Source organism: Mastigoproctus giganteus, chromosome 7 (assembly GCF_048544385.1).
Source record: "Mastigoproctus giganteus isolate SK-2022 chromosome 7, ASM4854438v1, whole genome shotgun sequence".
Classification (NCBI taxonomy): Eukaryota; Metazoa; Arthropoda; class Arachnida; order Uropygi; family Thelyphonidae; genus Mastigoproctus; species Mastigoproctus giganteus.
This window is the reverse complement of record NC_143581.1, coordinates 64540384-64556977: the sequence shown is the minus strand read 5'-3', so window position 1 is coordinate 64556977 and position 16594 is coordinate 64540384. Positions and strand designations below refer to the sequence as shown.

Below are 16594 nucleotides of genomic sequence, written 5' to 3'. Positions count from 1 at the left end.
AGTGCTTCAAATAACAATGAGAGAGTGTGCACTTTTTTTTTTTTTTTTTTTTTGTTTTAAACAGTTCATTCCATTTAATTTTCACCTAACTAATAAAGCAGTTGAGAGGCGAGTTCCTGAGATTTTTAGGTTTCCATTTATTTTGATGTCAAGTTTTCATGTAACTAAAGGCTGTCCATAAATCTAATATAGTCTAAAAACATATCTTCAAGAGAAAGTGAATTATCCACACAATCAATCACACTACAATAAAACTGGTTTGTAAATACAAAATGTTAAGCGCATTGCTGCTTCAGTCTAATCTGGGGGGGGGGGGGGTTGTTTCCACTAAAAATCGATTAAGCTTGATTTTATGTTCGATTAGATAATCCATGTTTCGGCCTAAGCTGTTAATATTTTTTTTAAATCGCATAGCATGACCCAATAGGCAAATCCATTATGCATTTAAAAAATCAGAGTCACCACCAAAATCTAAGGTAGACTTAAGACCAAGCTCAATAGATGCTGCATTAGTCAGGTCCCGAAACAGAACATTCCCCATGACCAGACTAAGACAGTAATGCACTTAAAAGTCTTCCATCCATTTATTTAATTTCTGCGATATCCCCTTCAATCCTATATATAATGATGTTGCATAGAGTTAGTGGAATCCAGTTATATGGGGGGGGGGTGTACACATAACAGTTATGAGTTTAAATGGAAATTTTTGTTCAGAAACTGCTTGGTTGTTCACTTAGATATGTGTACAATTGTTCACATGTTATAATAGGTTGGCTAATAGAGGCCACTCACCAACTGATGAGAAGCCAGTAATTACAGAATTAAATGCAGTTAATCTATTGGACAATGCTATGCTATTTAAAATCAACTGGCAACTTTGGATAATGATATTTACCTAGCAGTGTGTACCTGTTTTTGGTACACCCCAAAGTAACCATTTGGGTCTGGCTTTGCTGCTTCCCCCCCCCAAACAATGAACATTCAGCATGGAGAGCCTGTCACCTGCCCCAATGCAGGTCAAAGATGGTGGAAACCTTACTTATTTCTGAACTTATTTCATCACCTCACACTTCCCCATTAGTAGGCCAGCAGAACTCGGGAAGCCTAGTAAGCAGGGCATAGAGGTGTCAACATCTGGGGGCGCTGAAATTCAACATTTTTATTATGATAATATTTAATAAAAGTACCAAGGGCACCAAATACATTTCTCCTAGGGCTGCATCTGCCCATTGGAGAAGATTTCTCTTTTTCCTCATAATTCTTATGATAAGTAATGTTTTTAAATTTAAAACCGAACGATGTTCATAAAGCTGCTATAATTATAATCGCATAATTCTATGCACTTGTTTCGTCCATGCAAAGCCACAAACAAAATACTCTAATAAAGCATTCACTCAGCAAATAAGTGCAATGCAACCAAACCATATGGCTCTGACGACGTCATACGTCTGAAATCTTGAGCCCGCATGAAAAGAATACTGATAGGTCTGCAAGCTCAGTTTGCTGACTAACTGCACCCAGCTTAGGGTTGGAACATTTTAAAATCCAAAAAATGACACGACTTTTATCAGAATGAAATATAGAATTTGAGCATACGTAAAATTATTTTTTAAATTTGTAAATATAAGTAATATTTAAATAAGAGGTGTGTTATGCAATTTGATGCATTTCTTTAATACAGTTTGTTTTTCAGTTACAGTGTTTTGTAAAGCTAACTTTTCCTTTATTTGATACTTCAATATCGCATGACAATATGCATAATGTTGCCTTTTGCTGCTCATTCAAATGTTAAGGGTATTCTTTTGCCCACCCACCATTCATACAACGATGCCGACTGTTCTCAGAATGGTTGGCAATTTTAGTAAGTGCACACAATAAATAAAAAACACTTAAAGCATAACACTGGAACTAACTACTACCGGAAATCGATATAATCAATATACTTGACATGTGACACTGACAGCCACTGACATGTGTCAGGCTACTGTGGTTCACAGAAAGAAGACTAGAATATGTATGTGCAGGCGTCAATTGGTAGTAGACATGTTAAAGACAAACTTCAGAATAAATAAACTGAGAATGAATCTAACTTTAAAGAATCTGACAAAACTGCAGTAAACTTTTTTCCCTCCAATTTGTTAAAATTGAAGTGAATTCAATTTGTTTATTTTATACAGTATTAATTTGGAAAGCTGTAAAAGGTAGCAACCCTAATACGATTCACAAACAGCACGAGAACGCAAAATTATATCATTCCGTCATATGTGTCGTCATGTCATATTTGAGTAAGTAAATACTGTACTGCTTCATTAGCATTAGTAGAGGCATATGATGCAAAAAAGCAAGCTTATGCAGAATCAGCCAAAAAAAAAAAAAAAAAAACCACTTCACCCCTCCATTTGTCAGAAATACCTGTCCAGCTAGGCCTTAAATTTATTTAGGCTATCAACTTCCACGACAAGGGATGGAAGTCTGTTCCACCAACCAACTACCCGCTGGCTAAAGGCAAATTTCCGCACATCTATCCTACATCTGTCTTTCCTCAATTTGAATTTATGCCCACTCAGGTGATTATTCTGAACAAGAGAAAGAATCCCATCAGCATTGAGCATGCTCAAACCATTTAAGGCTTTATACACCTCTATCAGATCACCTCGCCGGTGCCTAGTCTCCATACACTGTAATTTGCAAAACTTAAGCCTTTCTTCAAAGAGAACCCTTTGTTCCATTCACTAATCTTGTTGCCCTTCTCTGTACTCGTTCCAGCAGCTCTACATCCTTCTTGAAATGAGGCCTCCAGACCTGTATACAGTACTCAAGGTGTGCCCGACCATTCCCTTATACAAGGGAATAATCACCTTCTCCCTGCTAGAAAATTTCCTGTATATCATTGACAAGACACCATGAGCTACTCTTACAGCCCGTCTGCACTGCTCAGAGAACTTCATATCTGCCTACACAATTACCCCCAGATCATTTTCATTCTCTACCACTGTCAGGGTAGTACCACAGAGTTGATACGTTGCTCTGAGGTTGCTGTTTCCCAAATGTAGTACTTTACATTTCTCAATTTTAAACTTCATTTGCCACCTCTCAGCCCATCTGCTCAACCTTTCCAGATCCTGTTGCAGCAGCATAGTGTCAGTAGTGTCCTTGACAACCCTGCCAACCTTTGTATCATCTGCAAACTTGGACATTAAGCTTGATATACCATCATCAATATCATTTATAAATACAGAAAACAATAAGACCCAACACTGAACCCTGAAGGATTCCACTAATAACATTAGTCCACAATGAGCAGTGTCCATTGATTACCACTCTGTCTTCTTCCCCTCAACCACCTCTTTATCCATAGCAGCAATTTGCCTCCAATGCCACACTGATCCAATTTGTGCAGCAGTCTTCCATGTGCAACAGTATCAAAAGCCTTTCTAATATCCAAGTATACAATATCAAAGTTATTCCCTGCATCCAGTTCTTTTGTGACTGCATCATAGTATCCAATCAAATTGGTCAGGCAAGACTTCCCCTTAAAAAAACCATGCTGTGTCCGAGCTATAACTGAAGTCTTGTCTAGATGATCCTCCAGTGCTTCTTTAACCAGTGCCTCCATTAATTTTCCTAGAACAGAAGTTAAACTCACAGGCCTATAATTACTTGTCGGCCTTTGATCCTCCTTTGTGAATTGGGGTCACATTTGCACATCTCCAGTCTGAGGGTACCTCCCCTGGGTCCAAGGAAGCTCTCATAATTATGGCCAAGGGTTTGCTTACTTCCTTTGCTGCCTCCTTTAATATAACTGGATAGATACCATCCACCCCAGGTGCCTTTCTTGTGTTTATCTTCAACAATTTCTCCTCCACTTTACTCTCAGTTATTACAAGATTCTCTAGCTTACTGCCAGAGTTGAATACGCCTCTGGCATTCCCCTCGCTGAATAACTCCTCATGTGTGAATGTCGATGCAAAATATTCATTTAGTTTGTTAGCTACCTGATCAGGATCATCAACAGTTGACCCATCGATATCAAGTGGACGAATCTGATTCATCCCCTTCCTTCTAGAGTTTACATAAGTAAAGAACTCTTTGCTCTTTTTCTTTGCATCCCTTGCCAAAGATTTCTTGTAATCTGCCTTTGTCTGCCTAACCTCATTTGTAACTTGGTTACAGATCAACTTTTATCTATCATAGGCTTCTGTGTCACGTGTTAATTTATTATATGTATCCCATGCATTTTTCTTCTCTGTCATATGTCTCATTACTTCATCTGACATCCATTTAGGCATAAACCTTGAACAATATTTCTTAGTTGGTATGTAAAGTCTAGTAGCTTCCAAGATAAGTTCTTTGAATGATCTCCATTTTGAATTTGCTGTTGGTAACATCTTCAGTTGGTCCCACTGTATAGAATTTAAATACTGTCTCAGTCCATCGTAGTCGCCGTTACGAAAGCAATAACCCTTCCCTTTACCCCTGATGGTAGTTACCTCTGAGTAAATCCCACTTCAGCACACTGTGATTACTGCCACCTAGTGGTTCCTTTATCTGCAGATTCTTAATGCATGAAGAATCACTACCGATAATCAAATCAAGAGTATTACTCCCTTTAGTTGCCTCCCGAACATGCTGATGTAGAAAACAATCATCCAATAAATCCACAAAATCCTTGCTAGTGTGTGAGTGACCAACCCACAAATTCCAGTCAATATCTGGGAAATTAAAATCCCCCATTCTAAGACTCTCTGATGTACTGGCCAACTATTTCCCTGTACAGTTTCTTATTATACTCATCAGAGTCATTAGGCCTATAGCACACTCCTACTCTCAATTTTGATCTCCCAATGCTTATGTCACACCAAACTGACTCGACACTGCACTGTTCAGTGATGTTGACTGGCTTCACTTCCTTGGATTTTATGTGTTTCTTAACTAATAGCATAACCCCTCCTCCCTTCCTATCCTGTCTATCCTTTCTGTAGACACTGTACTCCCCAAATTCCAGTTCTGCATTACTTATATCTGTGTGACACCACATCTCTGATATCCCAACAATATCTGCCTTTGATGCTTTGAGCAATACTCAAATTCATCAAATTTATTTACCAAACTCCTAGCATTGGTGTGCATGCAAGTATACATGCACCTGTTTCTATTCTTAGCTACCCTAACACAACCTATGTGTTTACTTGTACCGCAATGACTCCCAGCAGTCTCTGAAATATCCTGCATCTTGTTTTTCAGGCTTCTGCTCATTCCAATAGAAGCAGTGCAAGAATCACTTTCACCTACTGTTAATCTATCAGTCTTTGTATCCCCCCCCAAGCTAGCAGTTTTCCGACCCACCTAACACTGCCTCGATAGCCTCAGCAAATATTCTCGCACCCTTTCTATTTAAGTGTATCCCATCCCTGTAGGAGCAGTCTCTCCTGTTAACAAGTACAGTCCAGGCTAAAAAAAATTCTATCCCTTGAGCTTTGCACAATCTTTCCAGGGCCGAATTGATCGACAAGGCTCTCATCATATACTCCCTCCTATTGTGTCTGGGCAGAATTGCAGACACTTTCAAATTCAACCCTAATTCACGGCTTTTTTTCAAGTGACTTGTACTTGTTAAGTAATTCTGTCGGTCTCCTACTCTTGATATCATTAGTGCCAACATGTACAACTATATCACCTTTTGTGCCCTTAAAAGATGATAACCGCTCTACAACGTCATCAACCTTTGCCCCTGGCAGACATACCCTGGTCCTGTTCCACTTATCCTTTTTACAAAGCATGTTCCCCGGACAATAGAGTCACCAACAACTACTAGTTCCTGTGGGACCAGCACATTCTGCATTGGGGGGAGGGGGTTGCCGCTGTGTTGCGTGATGAACAAGTGCAAGCTCTGGTGTTGATGTAGGCAGCTGAGAGCTTGATGGGCCCCTCAATTTAGTTCCTTCGAGGGCATTCACCCTGTCCTTCAAGCTCTCATATAGGCCCATAAAAACGCTGCCTGATTTCGTTACACTCCTTGCATCGCGCACACACAAAGACATCCCCCATGACAATATCATGTCCCGTACCTGATTGCTCCACAAACATCATGCAAGCAGTGCATTTTAAAAGGCTGCGATTCAGAGGGCAACTGACCCCCTCAGTTCTCCTCTGAGCCACAGCACTCCCATTAGCTTGAGCCTTTTGCTTTGCTGCTCTGGTCTGAGTCATGATTTCGATTTAATTTCAATAAAATTTCAATTTCAGTACAAAATTATAACCCTAAACTTGTATCCCAACACAGTTATAAAGGCATATATACTTTTCAGTATCAAGTATTAATTATCTACGAGTTCCCTTTATATAACTTCCGTATCAAGTTATGTTTTAATTATTTATGTTACATTTATAATCTAAGTCGTTATATATATTTAGTTAAAAGTACAATTTAATTGACAACGAAGTTTAACAAGTTTAATAGATTTTACTGATTAATTTTGACAATACTATACTATACTATACTAACGCTTTCTAGTTCGGAATATAACATATCGTATAACAAAGGCGGCAAGTTACGAACGGTAAATCTACGGACACTTAAGTATTAATTAAGTTCCAAATCTCGCTGTCTCAATTCAGAATAAACTAACGATCCTGACTAGGTCTATAAGCTACTTATAGAAAATAATTTGATGTAAAAAATGGTCAATAAAGCGGCTAAATATGGCTAAAAAACTTCTCGTTCAGTGGAGCTGCAACTTGTAACACCTGGATTTGATACCCTGATACTTTTATGCAATTACAAGGCCGAGTAAAGAATAAATACACCAGATTAATCAGAAAATCACAAAATAATGCTATACTACTAAATTTAAATCAAAAGTTTTCAGAAAAACAATAATTTCAAATGAATAAATAAGAAAAATCCACTTAGCGGCTTTGAACACTTCCGGCTCCCACTATTGCCGATTATCATACAATATCAAGTAACTAAATTATATACACCAACTGATAAAAAAAAAAATAAATAAATAAAATAAAATAACCACGAACCGCCACGGCAAACATGAAAATGCAACTCTTTTTTTCCTCCACAGAGTTTGTTCCTGGGTGCAGTGGGTTTCTCAAGATTCCATTTTAACAAGCTCCACCATTTCTGTTAATATAAAATGTACATTCATAACTATCAAATATCGGGTCACACCTTGAGTACTGCATACAGGTCTGGAAGCCTCATTTTAGGAAGGATATAGAGCTGCTGGAACGGTACAATTCCCCTCACCAACGAGATTGGTGAGGGGAGGATTGTTCTTACCAAGAAAGGCTAAGTTCTGCAAATTGCAGCACCTGCAAAGTGATCTGGTTGAGGTGTATAAGGCCCTGAATGGTTTGAGCAAGCTCAATGCTGATGGGATTCTTCCTCTTGCGCAGATTACATAACTGAGGGGGGAGGGCATAAATTTAAATTGAGGAAAGACAGTTGTAGAATAGATGTGTGGAAATTTGCCTTTAGCCAGTGGATGGGTGGTTGCCAGAACAAACTTCCATCGGTTGTGGAAGTTGATAGCTTAAATAAATTCAAGGAAGTACTGAACAAACTTTTGGAGCAAATGGGAAGGGGTTTTTTTTTGGACGATGCCGTATAAGCTTGCTTTCTTGCATCATACGCCTCTACTCGTGCTAATGCTAAATTAAAGACTATAAATATGTACAAAATACTGGACTCTACTGAAGCTTAAATGAAGCGTCGGTAGTCACCGTCCAACTTTTGAACCTAATTAATCATCCACTGGAAGAAAACCCAGAAAGCTGGCATGCTGATGACTCTAGAACATCTTTACTGATGTAGTTATACCTAATTTAAGGACTTCACCATTTGTACGTTATGTTTAGGTGTGCAGAAACCTCATAATTTGTGAAGACTGGACACAAACACAGATTTTCTTTTTGCATCAAATTTCTGCTGAGAAATAAAGGGAAGCAAACAGAATCTTGCTACAAGGGCACTATAATCCCCTGCTGTGTTAATCCACATACTATTCAAATGTTAACATCAAAAATGTAATCTGCCTTCGAAGAAATTAAAGATGTTATTCAAAAGTCAAGAAGATACTTCATTCATTATGTTTACTAGCCAATTTACATGTTAAATTGGGCTGAGAAACATTAAACTTAGAGTTACAACTACTCTCTCTCTCTCTCTCCACCTGAAATCTCTAACTACAACCTTGAAGAATTCCTCCACTCTCCGAAATGGTAGTGGCAAACCACTACCTGGAGGACCGCAACAAACAGTAGCCATCGGAGGACTCATTGAAAAGGTAGAAAATAAGTTCTATTTATATACTCCAGATGGCACATATAAATAGTATCACAACAACTTTACTATTACTGTACATAGAGGAATTTTATTTTGTAACATCAAGCGGATTCAAACGAGCTAAGTCTGGTTGATTTTGAAAAAACAGGTTCACCGGGATTTTAATTTGAGTAATATCTCAAAATTCAGTTAAAATTTTATATCTGATTTAAAAAAATAACAAATAAATAAATCATAAATAAAAATAACATTCAAAGATAAGCAATAAAAGTGAAAACATAATACAATTTTAAAAAGGACAACATCTGGTGGTGGCTATAGTAATAGTTAGTATAATAACCACGAGATGAAAATAGTGCACGGCATAATTTTTCCTCCCGACTTAAGGACTCACCCATTTAGTTAATTTCTTTTCCAGAACACCCTAAATTTTCATTAATTTAAGACAGTTTTCCAAAATGGGTATTAAAGAATAAGCTTTTAATTAAACTGGTTTTTTTTCTTTTTCCACCAAATGTTAATAACAACCCCAGGGGCTCACATCTGATATGGACTTGGCACACCCAGGGTCCTGAGCTGGATATCATCATTCTTCTCTTTCTTGGTGATTTCCTTCCTTCTCTCTCTCTCTGGGTAAATCAGAATTTTTTTTTTTTTTTGGCTGGTGCAACAAAAGCCTCAGGCTTCCTTGCACCATACGGCTAACATAACAATAATAGCATTGTACATATACGTTTGTCCAGTACGGGTTGGCAGATCGACCGTATTTAGTAGTCAGGGGCTTGAACCCCGGTCTACTCAAAGGGCGTATGCTACTGCAGTCTCGCTCAGACCACTCGGCTACGGAGGCAAGTTTTTTTTTTTTTTTTTTTCACATATACGTTTTTACACCAATGAGGTCTTGTGAAATAAAGCAATAAAGTGAAAGGAAAATTCCCGTATTAAATTGCAAGATAGAAACTATTCAGGTAATAAGATTCCCACACAGTCGAAAAGCTTCCAGAATAACCAGTTTGCTGAATACCAATATTGGTACAATAACAGCGGCCTTCGTAACAGCGGATACCAGATGCATAACTGTTTTAAATGTTTCCTTACGTGCAATATTCATAAGTAGGTTCCTGTGCTGAAAAACTATGATACTACGATACATTTAATCTTTATCTTGTATATGAGGGTTAAGATCCAATAGAAAATTTTGAAAAGTCTTTTTTTCCCCCCATCAAAAATACTGTACGCTACAGATATTTTGATTATAGGGTGTCCGAAAATGCCAAACAAAGAAAAGTTAAATAGGAAAAAACATACCTACATATTTAATTTCTCACAAATATTAATTTACAAAAGAATAGGGAGGATAGTAAAAACTGTGTGTTTGTATGTAATTTCTGTCAGATTTTCAGGTGGGCGAAAAGGAGAAATATTTAAAAACAGCAAGAGGTCGAAACGATACTTTCCCCATGTAAAAATTGAGGATTGGAATCACCAACGTAAGAAATAACAGCAGAGCGTTGAAAATCCGAAAGAGAAAGCATTTATTTATTATTATTATTTTTTTTTTTATGCTGGCGCCATAAAATAATTACAGTATGCGCCGGTTACTGTAATCACGTTTTCGAATTGAATTTTGATTCTATTAAACATCAATTCTAATAAGCGAAACTCGGAGAAATATTATCCACAGGCTTAAAAATGACGATATAAAGCACTAATTTACACTTTTATTACCAAAATTTAACCCAATTAACAAAATTAAATGAAAATCAACAAACAAACTGAATGATGAATCGACAAACGATCAACCAAGTGAATGCTGTCCAACTCAACTACTCTTGCTGAAGAGAGAGGAGATCTGGCAATAAAGAAACGAAGTTCGAAAATGATGCAACAAAAAATAAGTAATTATTTTCGTTAAAGGCATGTGTTATTGTGGTTGAAAGTTCCCTTTATTTTGTTACCTATGAATAAAAATACATAAGTACAACTTAGTGTTTTTATTTCTACACCCTTTTATTTTAGTCTCCAGAACAGTATTTTTGATCAGTTCGAAAATCCCAACAAATCGAAAGTCCGAACTACCCCCGGTCCCAAATAGTTCGGATTATCGAAGCTCTACTGTACTTCCATTCCTCCTGGCATGCTCGATACCATTTTGCAATATAAACTTTATATCCAGAGCTAAAATTCTTATAACTGAAATCAGACAATTTCATTTCAGATGAGAGAGATTTTCTGTAGAAATACAATTCTGTCAGCATTTTCTACAGCGCTGAGAAAGCGTGGTCTACAAAATTTACAGATGGGTCTAGAAAACGGCTGGTAACTCTTAAAATTCTTAACTGTTTCGCAAGTGCTGATTTTGATGGTCGAGCAGGGTCAATACATTCTTAAGTTTTGGCCATTCTTTACAGATTAGGTCACATCCAACTTAGTATAAAAGGTTTCCTATTAGAATTATTTTCTTTTTATAGTCGCTGCATCTTTCTAAGAAATTTTAAAAGTTCCGGCGGCAGAAACGCACACATAATCAGCACCCAATGAATTAAAGATTTAACGATATTCAATTTTAAAAGGTTAAAGTAACTTTTGACCAACTATTTTTCTACAGTGTATAAAAAAAAAAAAAAAAAAAATCGCCATTATATTAGCTAATTTTAAACAATTCCATTCGGTCAGATTTTAATACCCAAATCTGACCGAATGGACTAAACTTCAGGAATATTAAGTTATTTTTATGGTACTGGTAAAATAATGAGGTACTGTTATTCCTACACGTCTATTACTAAATTTTAGTACACCAAATCTGATAATTCCTCTTTTTTTTTTTTCCTTCCCGACCAATACTGTAGATCATTGGTGCCAAACTCAAATGGGAACGGGGACCAATAAACTATCTGAGGATCAGTGCGGACCACATATTGACGACTTAAAAACGCATTAGTTTTCAATATTTATATTTATTTTATTAACACATACATGCATACAAATCAGATAGAAACTATAGATAAAACGAAACATATAATTTTATGCTTTAATATCGAATAGATTCAAAATCACTACAAAAGAGATCACAACAAAAAGATTCAAAATTAATATTGTTTGCTAGAAACTTGGCATTTTTTGCGAGAAACTATTTTATCAATATCGGGTATAGAATTTTATGATTTTTAGTTTCAAAATTAAATATTATCCGTGTTTTATTGTATTTTTATTATTTTGTTGAATATTTCCCAATTAAATTTTAATCTAATTCCGGCCGTACTCGAGTGTCGTGGGCCACGTGTTTGACACCTCTACTGTAGATAATTTTTAGCTATTAAACAAAATTATAAACGCAGCAAGTAGCAGTAGTGCATAGCACACGCTTCTTGATTAGACCGGGGTTCGAGCCCGTACCCACCAAATACGGAGGATGCGGTAGGTCAGGGAATGATCACCGCATATTCCCAGCCCGGATAAAGGGTGAGAGTTGGCGTCAGGAAGGGCATCCGGCCGTAAAAATTGCATGCCAAAACAATAAAAACGCTGACCCCATATAATAATGGGGAAAAGGCGAGGACAAAAAAAAAAAAAAACGCAGAAGTATCATTACCTGGTTTCCTTAAGGAATGAAATAGCTTGTAAAAAGAGACAAAAAAAAAAGTATTACATACAAGCTAATTCAGAACAAAAATATCTCCATTTTATATACCGTCCTAAACTAAAGATGATTCTTAAACAATGAATTCATCTAATAAAGAGGGGGAAAAAAGGGAGCGATGTAATGCAAATCTTGGTGAAAATGCATTTACAAATAACCAAACCTTGTACAGTTAACATATAATAATGTCAATGCCAGACATTATCCTACCAGCTGTAAAGCAAACAAAGTATCGAAATAAATATATACTCTTCCCAAAATCAAAAAAGTACTGTTTTTTCTTTAACATAGTTTAAGGGAATGCTTAATTACTTACATTATCTTCTAAGGCATTCTGTTCTAGCATACTCTCAATAATGAAAACTTTCAATTAAATCCTTTCGGTATCAGTTTCCAAAGATATAACGACAAGAAATGGCAGAGATATACCAAGTAAAGACTAATATATTCGTTCCACTAGTAATGATAATGCCGGCAAGGACAAAACAGGTTATGAAGCAGCTGATCGGGGTTGCCTACTAGAAAAACTACCTTAACTAGTGTGGCCACAACGGCGCACTGTACGTTATCACACCGAGATGCTGAAGCCAACCACACATCCAAGGTGCCATGCAGACAATTAAATGGTCACTTTTACAAGAGGCGCAAAAACCAGACTTCCTACAAGGTACTTTCATATGATGATCTCTCAACTATGAGAATATTGGCCCGTGAACAGGTAGGTATATTTCTTATTTGAAATCTTAACTGACAACCCAGTCTACTTCGTAATGCCACGAAAGCACAGGGTGAAAAGAGAACTAAGTTTTTGGAACTCGCGATTAACCAGAGCATGTCCGCTTCAGAATGGACTCAGCCTCACGATGGTTCCGTACTGTAAAATATTACTCTTACCACAGTAAGTCATTATACAGGAACATATTAGGAGTGAAGAATGTGTGTGTGTGGGGGGGGGGGAGTCGATAAGAGATACATATGAATGTAACTGCTTGTACGACTGGAGCCACTGAACCGAAGATAATGGCGTCGCTGAAAGTACCGTCCATTCATGACAGCTTAACGGGTCGTATCAAAAATAACAGTGCGAGTCGACCTATGAATTCATAATATAATTAAATTATATGAACCTGACTTACGTTTATTCCTGAAAAATCTGTAATACGGATCTGAAAGCATACAAAGGCAAATTTTACAAGTGAGAGTGGAGAGGACGAAAAAAGAAAGTTTATTTTTAAAATACAATTAACATGGCAGTAGCAGCATTTCTCCAGCTAACAGAGTTTTAGAAACTATTTTCCCCCATAACAAGTTATGCAGTATACTGTGCTGAATACATAATCAGCAAAACAGATTAAAGCAGCGAGTGTTACGTCCACTCCCCCAAATAAACGCTAATTAGGAATCTTTTTTTAACCAGGGATTTTGAATACTTGAAGGATTTTCTTATTTATTTATTTACTAAGGCAGTCAACTTCGTTTTTTTTTCTTTTCGATTTGTGCTTTTGTTTCTTTTTCGATAAGTGAAGGATAGATTCGTTAATACTATTTATAAAAAATGGGGGAAGGCAATTTAGGGTCAGTAATAATAGTTATCCAATTACCGCGCAACCCATTAGTCAGCGATGTTTAGAAAGGCAGTTGCACAGTGACAGCAGTGGTATTTGACGAGCGATAAGAAATTCATAAAAAGGATTTTTCCGAAAACTTATTTATCTGGGATACTACCTTCTTTACAAATCGCTTTTTCGATACCAAGTTCACTATTGAACTATTCGGTAATAAACATACAAACATGCCTGTACCAAATCAGACATCCATTCATCGCACTAATCAGCGTTTTCGCCAAAGAGGTAGTAGCGCGAAAATACAAACATAACTGCTTACAGTCTCATACAGAAAGCATGTTGCACAGTTGGAAACATTTATTTTACGGACCGCCATTTAAAAACTTTAAACTCGGTGAAGATCAAACAAATTCGAAATACAGTAGTGACAAAAGTAATGGCGTAACAAACGTACAGTTAACTCCCAATTACGGGAGTTAACTGTACGTTTGTTACGCCATTACTTTTATCACTACTGTATTTCAAAAAGAACTTAGAAAGGCCGATATTTTAAGAATACTGTAGTGTCATGTTTTCGGTATTATGTGTATTCGAACATGCGTACATACGTTTGTACTACTTTATAAGTTGACCAATCGCCTACAGTCGTATCCTTATACATTAGCATCCGAGGTCTCCACAACCTATGGAAATCCAAGTCAGTCCAAGACCCAGCATACACGCTCAAACTGGGAGTCAGGTTTGTTATTAAACTCCTTAATACTAGTTAAAAGGAGCACACACGGAACGAATTAAGTGACCTTGTTGGTCGGCCAAGAACGCCCCTCCCCCGTTAGAGGGCGCTCACACACCTGTCGTACACTTCGACGCACATATGTGACATCGGCAACAGGTATTCAAGTTGCTGTTGACAAAATGTCCATCTGTTTCTGTATGAATCGATAAAATTCAGCATTGAAGTTGTCTCCAGTTCTGACAGGATGTCTTAATTTATTTTTATGTCAAGTCTGGTATAGTCTGCAGTTCTGCGCATAAATCGCATTTCTGCATCAGTCAACTTGTCTACTGTATTAATGATAAAATATTATATTTTATATTATCCTAAATTCTATTATTTGTTATATAACCCCAAAATTGATTTTGCTTTAGTGCATACTTATCGTTACAGAAACAAGGAACCCCTTATCGTTGTAGTTGGGTTTTTTTTTTTTTTTTTTTTAATTTGGGTGGTTGACTCCGGAAGAAGTCACCCGGATTATAGGTATAGAGCAGTGGCGTTGGTTGGTTATTGGAAGTTTAATGGCGCATCAGCAACTAAGGCTATCATGCGCCAGAGCAGTGGCGTAGCTACCATGTAGGCATGCAAGGCAATTGCCTCCGGGCCCTTTAGGGCCGGAGGTGTGTGTATTATTTTTTCGATCTTGGCAGGATTAAACCTGAGATCTCAATTAAAAGGCGCAGGCCATGAAAGCGACTACCACGGTTAGGAAAACGCCGCTGTTCACACTTGATCAGATATTACAATACTTTTTTTTTTTTTTTTTTTTGAGAACTAGTAATAAAATCTGACGCCGAGTGTGAAAAATCTAAGAGCGAACAATATCTCCATGGCTGGTATTCGCTTATAGCAACTAATGCCACGAAAACTTCAACGAAAGTGCCCGCCCACACACACGTCTTTGAACAGTTTCCACTATACTGTTTCTGCTTGTACGACAGGCTGACACGAATGTGTTATACAGTATCACCAAAGCTGGCTTGGCTTGACTGTATGGTTGGATAGATGAAAGAAATGCGTACAATCCATTACAGGTGTGTTTACATTTTATAATGTTTTTGCCATGAATTTCTTAACTTCTTCCCTATCACTGATTTCTGCCTACCAGGTCACTGTAATGCAGGGTTGCCCAAATTGTGTGGGCCCGACCCTATCCAGTGAACTTGGTTTTGGGGGAGGAGCGTGTTGTTTTTATGAAGCACTTTTTTAACGAAATATGGACAAATATCCCCAGTAATCCATGTGAGAAGCATATTTTATTTCAATCTGAGATTAAATGTATTTAAGTATATATTAATTTATAAAAGTATGTATATTCATAATGTGCCGTGGGTCGAAAAACCGGAATAACGTACGGTGGGGGGGGGGAAGAATATGAGCTCAGCTTCAGATCGACTAATTATTATTCCCACTTGAACAATGAATTCCTACATTATCTGAACCCAGACCTCTACTATACAATCATAGAAGACTTGATTTATACAGGGTATCTGATAAGTGACTCCGTATTTTTAAATTACTCTACCCTCCTTATCTTTTTAACTGATTTTGATGAAACCAACATTGAATCACTCATTGTTCCTTAGGATTGAGAAAGTTAATAGTTTCTTTTACAGGTGAATTATGCCTCCAGTTTTGGGCGTGCAAGAGAGGACCAAAATCGCAACCCGTTACGATATTTGCGTATCTGTTATAAGAGTTCCAAAGCGGTAAAGGGCTGAACGTGGAATCCACAGAACACCGGACGCAAAACAAATGAAAATGTGCAATTAGAAAAAACAACAGGCTGTGTCACCGATAAATGCCATCAATCTCACAAACTCTAGACAATATTGAGACAGTGACTGAGATGTTCTTAAGGAGCCCTCGAAAATCATTGCGTGATGGAGCACGTGAAATAGTCCTTGAGGTTGTCACAGACATTCTCTCAGATATGCCAGACAAGCTGTACTTGCTACCTGGGAGTCTAAAAAGCTGATGGAACTGATATTCGGGTGACACTCAAGTCAAGTGGACCCAATTTCAGCGAAGTCCGGACGGTCTATGACAGCCAAATCCTCTGCTTGCACCTTCACGATGGTGGGACTGTTAATAATCCTGGGTATAACCTCCATGCACAAGTACATGGTGAGTGACCACCCAGGTGTGAACCAACGTAAGCAGGGGTCGAGGTGTGGTGCCCACACCACATGAAGGAATGCCGCTCCCTCTATGTTACCAGGCAGTAGCAGGTGGTAGATGACTCTCATCAACCGGTGCAATATTACCACTTTGCTTATTGGAGGCTTGAAGTGGTGGAACCCATGTTTAGT

At 37.6% G+C, this 16594-nt stretch overlaps 1 protein-coding gene and 1 long non-coding RNA gene across 2 annotated transcripts in view; one reads left to right on the top strand and one right to left on the bottom strand.

Annotated features, from left to right (window-relative positions):
- Rhp (GTP-Rho-binding protein rhophilin) overlaps positions 1-12360 on the bottom strand; it is a 198898-nt gene extending 186538 nt beyond the window's left edge. The window contains exon 1 of the mRNA XM_090376941.1: positions 12256-12360. Coding sequence (XP_090233067.1) covers positions 12256-12285 — 30 coding nt within the window. The 5' untranslated portion in view covers positions 12286-12360. The remainder of the gene's footprint in view (positions 1-12255) is intronic.
- Positions 12361-12489: 129 nt separating this feature from the next.
- The window catches only part of LOC150082965 (uncharacterized), a 58356-nt gene continuing 54251 nt past the window's right edge, over positions 12490-16594 (top strand). The window contains exon 1 of the long non-coding RNA XR_016547145.1: positions 12490-12657. This is a non-coding gene — a long non-coding RNA (uncharacterized LOC150082965). The remainder of the gene's footprint in view (positions 12658-16594) is intronic.